The following is a 15,080-nucleotide window of genomic DNA, read 5'->3' as shown; positions in this document are numbered from 1 at the left end:
CGAATTCAGTTCACATTACATGAATTTTGCTCAACATAATTATACCCCTCCAAAAACCAAAACTCTTCCCTGGGACAAGGAAAGGGCATCAGGGTTCAAAGAATGTGAATTAACTCCCTTGGTCAAAGATGCAAGCCCAAAGCCTGATTTGTACCAAGGTAAATTATTACATAACTTACAATTCTAAATTTTTTTGTTTTGGTTTTTCCCTCTTCTTAAGAACAATAGAGCCGATTTGTTTACACAGACAGTTGCACGCCCCAGGGAACCTAATCTTAAAAGGTAAGATTGATTTGGAAATTCCCAATTGACATCTGTATTGTAATATCACTTGTGCTGCAATACCAGTATCTTGCTAAGAACTTTAATAGGTGAATACATCGTAAATTATCTGCATGTAGTGAATGTCCTTTTCTACACACTATTTTGTTTTACATTTCATGCTATTTAGGTCATTATTTTTGTTATGTATCAATAACATACATGTAGTTTAATCATAATTATCAATCATGGATTTTTATGCAGTATTTTCTTTACAGTCTGTACTTAACATTTCATAAGATTTCATGGGAAAACAGAGGCAGAAATACAAGTTATAATATACTCCCCTGAAATAATTAAAGTCTATAGCATATATAGCTGGATCGATTCTGATTTATTATTTCTAACACAAATTCATATCTATGATTCATAAATCTTACAAAGAGATCAGGTTTTGCAAAGATCAAACGATAGCAACTGCACAATCTTTATTCTAAATCATAAAGTACCAATAAAAAAAAAGGAGTAAATATGGAGGTTGCTTGCTGCCTACCTGCACTTTGTGCTCGCCTACCACAAAACCGAGAATAGCTGTGCTGTGGTCAGGATTGAATTCAATTTTCACCACAGTACTGGAATCTATTTTGAGATCATTGCTGATTTCTGCACTCTGTACAAAATCCTCTGTTTGCAAGTCCTCCACTCGTTTTAATTCACCATTGCTAAGCTGTATAATTGATCCTTTCATGAAATGGGGGGGATAATGTAAGTGTGCACCCGAGCCCTGGGCAGAGGATGGGCTCTGTCGCATGGAGGACTGAGGCATCATGGAATGCCCACTGGGCCCCTCGTCCGCGGAATGTTTGGTAGACATCCCTCCATGATTATTTTTTGATCGTTTGAGGGCAGGTTCTTCCGCTGTGTACGTGGAGAACCGTGAGTCTATGTGAGAACTCTGTATTGCACTGTCAGAGGGGCGAGTCAGAATCCGGTGTTTCAGACTGCCCTCTTTTCCACTAGGCACTTTGTAGCTGGCCTCACGGTGAGATTCCCGACGAGGTGGGTCCTTAAATGATACAGATTTTCCTCCAGAAAATTCAATAGATGAAAGACTTTGAGCGCGCTCATCCTTCAGACGAGACAACAATTCGTGTTCCTCTTGTAGCTTTTCTCTCTTCATGTCAGCGAGACTGATCTCAGCTTGATTGTGGTGAGGGTCAGGACTAGAGGACACTGACGCTGACATTGAGCGCTGGTGTGAGCTGCTTAGCCCAGAATACTGTGTCACCGGACCGTAGGTATTGCGTGGAATTGGGGTGTGGGAGGTCTGTTGCACAACAGTGCCCATACTTTGTAACACAGCAGAGTAAGACTCAATTTGTGGGTAAGGTCCAGACAGAATACCAGATCTCTGCAAGTTGTATGGATGCTGATAAAATGTATTATAATGTGCCAGATTTTGTAAATGGGATCCTTGCACTGCAGATGGACTATGTCCTTGCAGAGAGTACGGAGATATTGAACTGGCAGCACTACCCCCAGCTGAATACAGATTAGGGTACTGGCTGTTTCCGTGTGTAAGGAGTCTAGAGGCAGCATCATTCAAAGGCGGGCGGAAGACCCCTGACATACCACTGGGTGAGGCTGCTGATGCTAACATGGTTGTTGAGACCGATTCACTTCCTATGTTGGTGACATTACTTAGCATACCTTCGGAAGGCCTCGGTGGGGAAGATTGATTGTTAGAGCCATCGGTAAGCCAATTAATATTTTCACTGCTACTATGAGGAGCACTTCCAGTCATTCTACTGAACCCATTGTTATTCTTATTCATTCGTTCACTACTGTCATTTTTCAGGTCCAGAGCCACATTATTGTTTTCCTCTGTATGAGCTTTGGTGGTCTCCCCTTCATTCAGTGGCTGCTTATCACTTGCGGTGTGAATACTTTGAGTCAGCAGCTGACAAAGTGTCTTGTGATGCACAGACTTTGTGGTTGCAGGGAGGCCATGTTGTACAGCAGATATCAAATTAGCGGACGCTGATTTCACATCTTCTGATTCTGAAAATAAAAAGGAACAAAAATTGGATTTGTATCTACAAATAAATCTATACTCGGCGTTTTCCTCCTAAACAACTGTATACATAAACCCCATTTTTTAAAAATCAGATCCAATTTACTGATAAAGGCTATGTAATGTACGTCACCATTCCAATTGATTCCTTATGGGTCTTGCTCACAAAATCTCAGTCAGTTGTGCAATTTGTACAACAGAGTATTGATTTGCATAATCACCACACTGCACTTTAGCTTACTAATGATACTGAGATTATTTAGAGAACTGTAAACTACATATAGTGTTAATCTTTCATAACAGGGATTATATATATATACTGTATGTACATGAACCCGACACTGTTCATACTTCCGGACGACATGTAGATAGGAAGAGAAAATATGTGCATGAATAAACATTTCATAGTGTACACGACACAATGTATGCATGTTATCAGGGCCAGTATAACGCAACTATTTACAGTGATACTACATGTAGTAGTAGTATATATATAGAACTACAATAACAACAGGACATTTAAAACAAAGTAGAACATTCAATAATTCCCCCCATTCAGTTCACATGTATAAATATGTATATGCAGACATACACAATTCCTTTAGGAATTTAAAAGTCTTCTGGATCAATCCATTCAACAAGAGCTGAATGAATGAAACAACAAAGGGATTATAGATCCTAAATTGACACAACGCCAGGCTGGAAAATACAATATTAAACAAATGTGTAAGTCACGTTATGATCAAAATCAGCTCTTTATGTGTATTGATTGGTGTGAATTTAGACTGGCAGGCTCTAAGGGTACCCATCGTTGACCACAAAACATAATCAATATTAGATGACCATACCCAAACATCATCCATCATTGATTTCTGACATTGACAGAGGCACACAGTAAAAATTGACCCAATCCTTGCTCTCATATGCGGTGGCAATTTCCATCAAATTGTGCAATTACTCTCCAATGTGTGAACTCTACCATTCCTTTTCATGCATTTACAGCTCCAGACAAACACTTCTCTGGTCTTTTGACGTCTGGGAAGAATCGGGGCACACAGAGTGCAGTTAGTCACATGACCCAGGATATTCCTGTATAACGGGTTTTTAATACTTTTTTATTTTGATAACACCCACTCAGCAATATTGGCTTCTCTTTTTCCAAATCACCATTTATCATGCACCTAAATTCAATTCCTATCAACTTTCATGGCCAATATTCTAACATATTGGTAGCCAGGAGCAATAATTGCCTATCAATAACACCACTAAATTTGTTACCTCTTGGGGATTTTACTTAGAATTCATAGCTTCGTATTCTACAGTACGTCTCAATGGCACATAATGCACAATATAGATGTACAGTCTGATCCCAAAAATATGAGCATACAAATTCTGATATATTGTCTAGCAATCGTTTATAACAGCTTATCAAATGAGCTTTCAAGAATTATGTAAAGGAAGGCCAAGGTTTGTTAAAAGGAGTCACATATCACAAAATCAAATGGCTGTTATATTTTTTTTTCCTTCTGATTGCTTATCTGGGTGTGTATATACTCAGAAAAGGCGTGAATAATGTGAATCAATTGAGGCTAAACCTATGATTTCCTGAGAATGCAGTTGGTTTTGGTAATTTGAAAATTCTGATTAATATTAAATCAAATTTCTTAGAGATTTTTGGCTGGCGTTAACTTCATTTTTCTAATTAAGAAAGTCCAGGCCCCGCCGCCACCAACTTTCCTCAAGTCAATACTCAGCCTCAAATCTGAGGTTTGACCTCAAATTTATGCACTTTTCTTTAAAGGATTTGAGTTGAGGAATGAGTTGAGGGATTTGAAAATTTTGGTGACGGTGGAGCCAGAGTTTATAGTTAAAGAATTTTTTTTTTTTTTACAAAACTTGAATCCACATGCATTCAGGATCATTATTTACATGTGTATCTGCATTCTACATGTAAATCTGTTAAATCTCTAGTATGATGGCAGAGAAAGCCACTCCACTGGGTATATACACATTGCATACTGTGTAGATTTAGAACAGTGATTAAATTTGTTGCCTATCAACTTCAGTGACAGAAATAAAAGCATGCACTTGAACTGTAACCAGACTCCTCCCGAAATCTTGACAAGAAAATGAAATCAAAGACTGCATGTATATATTTGTGCGATATATGTACCAGTACTTTAACTTTTTTTTTAACATATGGTACATTAGTGGATAAAATCAGTTCTGGAATGCTGTACATATATTTTTAGGTGAAAGAGTTGTTATCTGTCATGAAAATCATTATTATCGGTCTCCTATAGATATAAATATGTATCGGACTTCTATAACTTCATCGATACCCTACATAGCCTGAAAATAGACGTACATTTACATCAGTGTACGGCCTATTTCATACTACATGTAATATAGGAGTGTAGGTGAAGTAAACAATATATGAGAAGGCTGAATGTTTTTGACAATCACTTGACTTTCCTCGTTGTTTATCAATAATAAACCCCTGTTACATATGACAACAATATCGACAGCTCTGCTACAGTTTGTATTGTTGACTGCTATTGTTGAGTGTGAAAACAAATGATCATCAGAAATATCATCAGTCAATCTAATAATTAGCTTACAATATGATACACAATATTACACATGTAAATGCAAACTCATTAAAGGTGTTTACAGATGCCACTGAGCATTAGTTTTTGTTGAAAAAAAATAACACAACATGTACATGTGCCCTCAGACTTCATAACCCAAAGTAACATTGGTACATAGAAATTCCACGAACCCTGCACCTTGATATGCCTGTTGGGGTAAGGTGGAATGAAATCTGGTCTAACCATGCAGTGTATCTGTGTTAATACGCATCACCATTATACACACTGAAGCAAGACTTGCTCACAGAGGGATCAATAACTGTCAAGACCAGAAAAAATGTTGATTACAGAAACACCGTTGTACGCTACCATTAATTGGCATGTACATCTCTCAAGTCAGGTGACTTTCTTAAAATAGGATGATGTTATAGTTACATAAATTACAGTCCGCCAGAAATGCTTGGCAGTAATTGACTCATTTATTAATGTACATTTTGTACTGAAACTTCAGTAAATCTGTTAAGTTACAACAATAAAAAAAAGTTTTTGACAAATTTGAGCTAGTCAGCCAGTATCATCCCCCCCCCCCCCCCCCCCCACATTACATGCAAACATATAGTCATCCCCCAAAATAAATTTATTAAAAACATACCAGGAATATGTATTCTAAATTGATTTATTACTTCTTTTAACACACATTAAAACACAAATGTGAACTGCTAATCTTGATACTTAAAAAAAAAAAGATTTGCCCCAAAAAATGATTTGGAAAAATCTATTTCAAGGATAAATTTTATTCATATATACTTAATATTAAAATGTATATCATTGAGCCCACAATTAAGTCAAAATAACCAGAAAAATAATATTATCTATGGCCTTTAGAATAAGAAATTTCCACCTCTCAAATGCTCATAAAATGCTGCCACCCACGACAAGAAGATTGAACTACACTCTCCATGAACAAACTTGTACACCTTATGATTGTATGTACCAAAATCTTCAATCAGTGATGACCAGTGTAAACCTAATACAAAGCAATGTTTCCAACATTCCAAACAGAATATTTTTTGTTGCCTTGCGAAATTAAATCTTGTAAGACAAGTATAAGACGTACGTAACGACGAAAGACGAAATGACAATAAACTTGCTTACCTCCTGTAAATTGGTGAGGAAATGAAGGTTATTTATAAATCTGCTCTCACACAGCACAAATAAGTTTTATCCATTGTGCTCAACTTGCACATTTAAGGAAAGAAATCTCATCTGTGCTATATTTGTGCCTCTAATCCTTTGTGAATGCAAGAAGAAAAAAAAGCCCTACGAACAACAGAAATTCTTTAGGTAGCAGGAGATTTAACCTTTTTATCTGCTGATAGTATTTGGGCAAACTATGAAATTCTTTGGTGTACTTTGCCAAGCATGTGCACTGAAGCGTTTTTTCGTCCTGTTTCAGCGATAAGTATATTCATTGACAAAGTTCACTACGTACTCTACAGGGCGACCCATCCATCATGCCTGTCAACCGAATCTGTGTATATATAAAATGTAGACTCCAGTTTGGCCACCATACAGGTCCTCCCCATGTCCACATATGAAATCACTCTCTGGCGAGCCTCATTCAAACAATGTCATGAATCAGGGACCCACAAAGCACACAGGTATATAAGTCACATACTAATGCAACATGTGACCAGGTGTATTACATGTGTAATATTGATTTTATGTAGGAACTTATACATAACCAGGAGCCGATTAGATCAACCATATTTTTTAAGCTTCAAATCTTAAGAGGAGCAGCTTAACATCAATAAACATGTGTTTTTTTTAATTTTTACACAACAGTTCATTGAAACATATAAATAGTATAAGAATATCTTTTACTTTATAAGAGTAATTCTGACAACTTTTATCTTTTTGGGGGTTTTATGTGTAGGTATGTTTGTTGTTTGTTTTTGTTTTTGTTTTTTTTTTTTTTGGGGGGGGGGTGCATTTTTATATTCTGATTTCATGACATAACATCCATGGATTGTAAGTTACTTTTAGTACACAACTACCGGTATATAAAATGTCATAATCATATATATTTTTGGTTTTCACACTGCTATAAATGGTTTTGATAAAAATAAACCAACGTCAGAGAATCACCGACTTCTAAGTACTAAGTTGCAAAAACTGATCTGATTACATCACACACTTTTAGAGTCCTTTATCTACATCAATAAAGTTGAGTACTTGTTAATTATCCTATATAGCTAATTATTTCACAGCAATACATAACCACTGCACTCGAAGCCTCAGAAGTCAAACCTGTAAAGTCCATAGTCATGCACTGCACACTGATTTAAGAGATATTGCAGTCTAGGCTACTGAAACTTTAATGCATAATTTCTTCTTAACTAGAAGCCTACAATCTATTGGCTTTATGCACCATCTATTAACTTTTGGACAGAAAACACAGCTTCAACAAACCATCCATCAACAAAGATAATAACCGTGAATACATGTACTACTTGACTCATTGTGGTGCAAGATTTGACTATTTCCGGATCAAATGCTGGTAATAAGTGTAACTTCAATTACACAGATGGACATTTTCAAGTGTGGGCCCTGCTCATGTCACAAGATGTCAACCACAGGGTGAGAAGTGCGGCCATTAATTTGTTGTCATTAACACAGCCAAGGATGAACACGTATTTCATCCCCAACAAAAGGTGGAAATGTGAATGAAAATTATTATGAAAGTGATACATATCTGACCTGGGAAGATGGCGTGTTTACCCAGCAGATATACAAATAATTCTACCTTGATATTAAACAAATAACACACTACCTGTACAAAACTATCTGTGTTGAAGGCCACTAAAGTCATGCAAGATAAAGTAGATGAAAATTGCAACCTGGAGTTTACATGACCCGGTGATAATATTTTGCAGTCAGAGAGAGAGAGAGACAGAGAGAGACAGACAGAGACAGAGAAAGAGAGAGACTTATTCTCATACCTGCTCTATAATTGACCATTTTGTGACAAAGTATAAGTACTGGTAGACCCCACACAAAGAAGTCCCATTCCAAGAGTGATCGAGCCCTGCTTTCTAAGAATCTATTTTTTTTACTACCACGAGTTGTACCGGTTGATAGTAAGAGCACTCAGGGCTATCTGTGTACTGTGACTCATCAAAAACAAGGTCAACACAGGTCTCTCTTTTCTTCGCCCCTGGGGGTGGTAACGTTTTTAATGTCTATGCTTCAATGTGTATTGAATTTTTTCGGCAAAGAATTTAAACCTATCTCAGGTGTTTGTTCCTAACAAAAACAAACAGACCAGGTAGCAAGACTTTACACCACTCTCGGGTCAGTTTATAATTCAGAATCGTGATTCGACAAAATATCAGATAACACCCGGTGATTAAAGAGGCATGCACAAAGACAAGGAATCCGTTTCACAGGAGCACAACAAGTTCTTGTTCCTTTATCTGGATCTATGATCTCTGTTGCAATTACCACACCAGCCACCAAAAAAAAATATTAAAAAAAAAAAAGGAGAAAAAAAACCTGTTACAATTACTGCCTTCATTATTTGACCCCTATGGTCTCTCACTTCAACTTGTATTTGTTTTCAGTTCTTTTGGCGGTCAATACCTTTTTTTCTCATAGCAACAATGGCAACTCATTGTTACACTGATAAGAAACACTTTGATAATGGATACAATATTTTTGTTCCAGAAATTCAACAAGTCACAGGACATGATCAATTATTTGTGACTGCCTTATTAATTCTGTAGCTTTAACAAAGAGCTTCTCCTGTTTAAAGTACCTATCTGACTCTCACCATCAGTAACAAGTAACAAATCAGCAATTAAAGCACAGAAATCTATAGGACCAAATTACTTATCAAAGTACACACACAATGGACACACACAGAATCCACAGCCGTAAAATTAGCTTCAAATGACCTTGACCTGATCTCGTTAAATGAAGGCAGGGTCCTATGGGCCTGGGGACAAAACACATTAAGAATGTTAATGTGGACTTGATAATTCTGAAGTTAATAGCAGTGACTTAATGTTTTATAATCTGAACAACCAACTACAACACATGAAAAGGTAATAACCAATAAACTACCTAACTGCTGATGTTGCGAATACTTCCAATGATCCGGCAGATCAATTTCATTGGTGCAGCACTGGATCATCATTTTGGCTCAGTGCACCAACATGTCTGCCTCTTAACAGGAAGCTAAACCTGGATCAGCACCATCAGAAGTGAGCAGAGGGGAAATGAACACAGCACAACTACCAATGGCTGGCCATCTGCACCAGGCAATATTCATCGAGGCAGGAGCCAGGTTTTAATGGCCAAGAAGGGTGAATCCGAAAAATGAATCCGTATGCAACCTGAATGCATTTTCTCTTGAATATTTGAATTCATCAGAATGACAAAAAAAATGTCATGTTATTAACTTCATCAGCCTACAAAGCCCCATCTGCCCATGCACTGTATAGCTTGTGAACTTTTATAGTGTGAAAAGCACCCCTATGACTGCCCAATATCCCCGCAAGACTCTCGGCTAAAGTTAATCACACCCAAATGTTTTGGTTCTCAGGATGATATTTGTAAAATGGTATGTATCTATGTGTCACAACTGAGAGAGACTGGTACTTTACCACTTAATGTCAGCTTCAATTGTAATATACTCTATTGACAAAATGCCGGAAATATCCTGATCACCAGTTGTTTTTGTTAATGATGTACTTTAATTACAACTGCAACACTAGACAATGATCAATTTTCAAAAATCATCCCAAGTACTATCCTAAGCAATATTCACTTTGAGAAGTATAATAATATATAATTACATTGAATTGGATTATAAATACTTTGATGTTTTATGTACATTTGTTTTCTATATAATCCATATCAAATCACAACTTTTAATTTGTTTTATCAATGAAAATTCCCTCATCAACGGACGATATCTCTAGTTACGTTGAGAGACAAAACACAATTGAAACAAACTTCTGTTTACTAATGTTATAATAAAACATTAAAACTTAAGTTGGCATTATAGATTCATTCCTGGGATTGTCTTAAAATTAGATGAATCATTTCTTAATACACCTCAACAGTAAGAATTAAAAAATAATTGCATTATAAATTTAATCATCTACGGTATCATCATAATACATGTATGCTAATTAGAAATTTCTTAATTCCAAAGATTTCCAGGACAAATAAAAACTTCAACTGAATTTACAAAGAGATGCACACATGTACTGTTGTCAAAGTTCAGGATTGACAAATGAAATTTCCTAGACCTAAATGCTTGAGTCTGCAGATAATGTGTAAAAGTTTCTGTATTAAACCACCTAATTTGAATATGATAGGAACAGCACTTTTCACTTGCAAGAATTAACACGTTACACTCTAATGGACTTGCAGGTTTCACTTTTTGGGCCCATCTGAAGACACAGTTTAAGCATATAAATGATCCTTTTAATTGAGGCTGTTCAGATATTTAACAAGAAAACTATTTTTAAAAGAACTTAACTGAAAGTTTCTCTACCTACAGAATGGAGAGAAATACATTTTGAAATGTATAAGACAAGCTGATATCTTTACACACCTTAGTGGACCCCGCACTGTCAATTTAACCACTGTCAATTTAACGGAGGAAGGAACGAAGCACATGTCATACCTCATGTAGGGGAACACTCTCTTGAAGGCTTTACTATAAAATCCCTGGGTTTGAAACCACAGGATGCGATACAAGAGGTACTAGATTCAGACCTCCTCTCCCATTGGCTCATGGATCCTGACACTTTAGAGCACACAAAACCAACTTGTTTTATTCCTTGATCTATTAAATGCAGGTTTACATAATCATATGCTGTATTATCAACTCATTACATACTACTTTAACTTATTAAAAATAATCATTAAACATACTCAGTGACTGTAGTACCTGATGTTCAAACAAATGCTGCTGTATTTTTCTTTTTATCCAGTACCATCTTTCCTCCACCCAAATTTGCAGCAAATTCAGAGGGTTTTTGTACATATATCTACATTTACCTCAAAACGTGACGAAAACCATCATATTTCTTTTTGAGACCTAATATAGAAATACTGTGCTTTTAATATTGCCATTTTTTTTTAGGGGGGGGGGGTGTTTTGATTCACCATCCTGACTTACAACTTCAGTAAACCCTAAAATCGGTTGCAATGCAGTGTTATTCAAATTCTTTACTATGACAAATACCCAACACCCCTTTTTTCAAAAGCAGATAGTTTCTCAAGCAAATCTTTTTTTCTTTTCTATCTGCATTGAATTTTGGATAAAGGGTGTGAGACCTGAGTCACCGTGTTGGCTTTTCCTGCCTGACAACACAGAAATATTCACGGAGACCGAACCAGACCAACAATAAAGTTGTGGGTGTATGGGAGAAATTCATTTCATAGTAAAACTTTTACAAATTCTGTTCTAGAAATTGATTTGGACTTATTCACATTATGAGGCACATGAAGTCGTGCTTCAGTGGTCATACAAAATATGATCATGCTTATTCAAAGTGCCATAGCGTCTTCTTTCCTGCTTGAGATGCGATGTATTTCAATGCATTGATTATTTCGAAAGAAAAGTACTCGTTTGAAAATAGGAAAAACCAAATTGACCTGTATCCTTTATTAATACATAGGCCAAAGAATCTCAGTTAACACAAAAGGGTAGGGCAGATTTGGAGAACATAAGCCTTTACCGCCATTTGCCTTATGTGTAGGCAGTGACGGTTTAATTGTAGGGTATTAACCAAGATATATAGATTTATTTACATATCATGATCACAATATAAAAGAGAGCCTCTTGTTTAGCTTTACTGGGTGAACTCTCTTTTTATCGCAACAGAGAAGGTATTAACACCCTCTCTTGGAAATAAATATCTAATGAATTATACAATGGATATCTACCTGAACCTACATGTATGTAAATACAGAACTATCTTTAACTTATCTTTCAGATAAACTCTCCTAAACTCTCACTCACCTAATCTTTCTCTCTTTTTATGTAAAAACTAGTAAAATTCATCAATGAGTGATGTAATTTTGGGAGTTTCTTGAAAATTCATTTACAATATGAATCATAAACTGTATGGGGCACAAAAGTATTATCTCAATGAACGTCTACCATTAAAATTACTTCCATGACAAAATATTAATTGAGTGTAATGGCCCAAATTTAAATAAATGCCAAAATTAACATATCGTGAAGTTACTATTAAAGTTTACACCATAATAAACTAAAACTGCTTTGAAATTCAAGAGATCGTCACAATTAGGTTTAAAACATACATGACAGCTTTTAAAGAGTACATGCAGTCCAGATGTTCACTTACAAGCTATTTTTACACATAAGTCATCAAGTTTGTGTGTGGTTATTTTTTTCATGGTGGCGCAAATTGAAAAAAAAAAAATTGAATAAATCCAGGTGTGATCAACCTTACAGCACACCTGTGCTATCTACCTGCCCTCCTTCACAGATCCACTTATTATCTGGTCTAATTTGATTTCTTAACAAAGCCACAGAATACAAACATGATAAAGCAGGACTTTCAAAAAATAAATAAAACATTCAAATCATCATTTCAAAATCTCTCCACGGTATGTTCATAAATGGCTTTTGACATCCTACTTTATGCACTGATATAATACAACATGTTTTCGCAGAGCTCTTAGAAAAACTTACAACACTCAATAGAAAAGATTCAATTCACCAAAATACAAAAAATCAGCAATAACTATCGTCACTAGATGTCTGGTCCAATAAACACAATAAAACTAATTAATTGCTCGTGAAAAAGGAACAAAATTTACAAAGATTACTGGAATAAAATGAATCCAAATTCTAAAGTATGACACTATCAATAATACAAGAACTTTGATATAAATATTCAATAATGATAGTAGTTAGACAATTTTCAAAACTTTGAAGTCCTGTAAATTGTAGCTACAAATAAGGGATGGCAATCAATAACACTATTACAGTGACAATTGGTTAATGTCAACTTAATGACTGGATAATATTATGATTTTTTTTTTGATTTTTTTTTTTTACACAATTTTGAATGGTTTCACCTCTTCAAAATAAGCTCTATTTATACATAAAAAGGGACTTTGATTTTGAGTTGTTAGAGTCTAGTGATGGTTTTAAGTTTTCATTCTTTTGCCATCATTTAGGCACAATTAGGGAAATGCTGGACAGCTTGAGCTATGTCACAATGTGCCTAGATTTACATGACAATCTGGGGTTACTAGGAGAGCCTTGTAGAGTTGTGGCAACAGGAGGATGTCTAGGATGGACCACTCTATCTCAGCCACCCTCTGTCAACGACAGAAGTAAATCAAACTTAGCAGATGTTCTAATGGCATCAAAAGTGAAGAAGTTGATAGTGACTTAGTGTAACCATTTACCAGTACATGTACTTGTGATTATATGTAGTAACTTTCCAGAAATCTGTCTACGCATCTTTAGTCATGTTCTATGTAGAACCTTAATAATATTTTAAAAACGGGTGACAAAGTTGTAAACGTTGTTATACAATTTCTGAGTAACCGGATGATTCAATTGTTACATCATATTGACAGCGATAAAAAGAACTACTGAATGAAGACTCAGTATTCCGTAATACTATCGATGATAAGCAAACAATTCTCAGAATACCAGAGAATGAATCAGAAGAGTGTTTGGCTGCAGATGCCAAACCACTCAAGAGACATTTTTTCTGCATGTGTAGTGAGAAAATAATGCTCTATTTTTAGCCTAAACCTTTACTATATACTAGATCTATGCTTTTTTATGTATACCTCTTTATCAATAGCAACTTGCCCCAAATACACAGGCAGTGAATCATAACCATCGCTCAAGATCAAAGACCAAATCATAACAAAATACCTTGTAAAACAACATACCACACTCGTGTTTTTATATACAATACACAGTACATCTTCACATCTCATTAGATCTTCGACATTGATTAAATTCATCTAGACTTGAACCTACGGGCCATGGTCTCCAGGTTTTTCATTGGAGTTCCGTGCCCCCTAAAAATGTTAAGGAGAAAATGTGCATTCATGTTTCTGCGACGCCCCATGACACGGCATGTCATCCTGCGGAAGACAGCCAGTAATAATAGTCATGTAATCCGTCAACAAGCCCGTGTCACCGCTGGGCCAGTCTGTGGTTTTTTTCATACAGAGGAATACAGTGATATATGTCTGATAGTTCTTATGTGGTTTTATTTTCCCCCACTATTTCTCTTTTCTCACCTCTAAAAAGATTTTGGATTTTTTTTTTTGCATAAGTCAGTAAATGGTTATCAATTATAAGTTATTTTCTTGCCTCAGCATGAGGAACCCTCGGATTTCTGTTAACTTTTCTAGCACATTTGTACATGTGTATAAACAATCATAAAGAATTGACATTGTTTCCTGAGTATTTCCAATTATTTGACATTGAATGTCATAAACCTATACCCTATATGGCTTCAACTTGCATATGGATAAACTACCCAGTCAAAATCTACTGTCTCTTGAAGCTGGTTGTCAAGGAAAAAACATGTCATGTTATATATCAATTTTCTGACACCCTTGATTAAAAACACTTCTCAACATCCCTAAATCTGTTCACTTATAAAAAACTTAGTTTAAACAGCAATAGTTTTCTCAATAAAAAATCATAACTTAAATGCATAAAACTTCAGCCCATCTTGTAATTAAATCTGTCAGGAAATGCATGGAAATTTGCATTAAAATGCAAGTAAAAGATAGAGTTATCTCCCTGAAGAGAGGGTCAGGGCATGAACCTTATTGAATCTATATGACCTTTTAGACCATTTTAGCGCTAAAAAGTAGAATATGTATAGGCAATATTGATGGTCTAAGTAACTATCTGCACATTGTACAAATCATTCATTCTTAATATGCAATTAATTTTGAGTGTCCTTTACAGAACCTATGGAAGGTAATTCATTATATAAAATTAATCTTTTTTTTTTCATTTCATTGTCTTTTCATGAATTTCATAAGAAAAGTTTTCCGTCATTTTAACCATTACTTGGTAATAATGCACCGACCAGTTATTACACCTTATTTACTTACAA

The 15,080-nt window shown here is 35.6% G+C and overlaps 1 protein-coding gene across 11 annotated transcripts in view; it reads right to left on the bottom strand.

Annotated features, from left to right (window-relative positions):
• The window catches only part of LOC105328589 (serine-rich adhesin for platelets), a 32,183-nt gene that overhangs the window by 5,985 nt on the left and 11,118 nt on the right, over positions 1-15,080 (bottom strand). For 6 of the 11 annotated variants that reach the window (XM_066078437.1, XM_066078432.1, XM_066078433.1 and 3 more), the window contains one exon: positions 815-2,322. In XM_066078437.1, coding sequence (XP_065934509.1) covers positions 815-2,322 — 1,508 coding nt within the window. Of the gene's footprint in view, positions 1-814; positions 2,323-2,468; positions 2,627-6,081; positions 6,371-6,418; positions 6,564-7,928; positions 8,142-9,051; positions 9,140-15,080 lie in introns of those variants that run through there. The other 5 variants (XM_066078434.1, XM_066078435.1, XM_066078443.1 and 2 more) reach the window with 5 other exon arrangements.

The sequence above is a fragment of the Magallana gigas genome, chromosome 3 (assembly GCF_963853765.1).
Source record: "Magallana gigas chromosome 3, xbMagGiga1.1, whole genome shotgun sequence".
In the NCBI taxonomy this organism is placed as follows: Eukaryota; Metazoa; Mollusca; class Bivalvia; order Ostreida; family Ostreidae; genus Magallana; species Magallana gigas.
The sequence above is the reverse complement of the archived record's forward strand: the minus strand, read 5'-3'. Positions and strand labels throughout refer to the sequence as shown.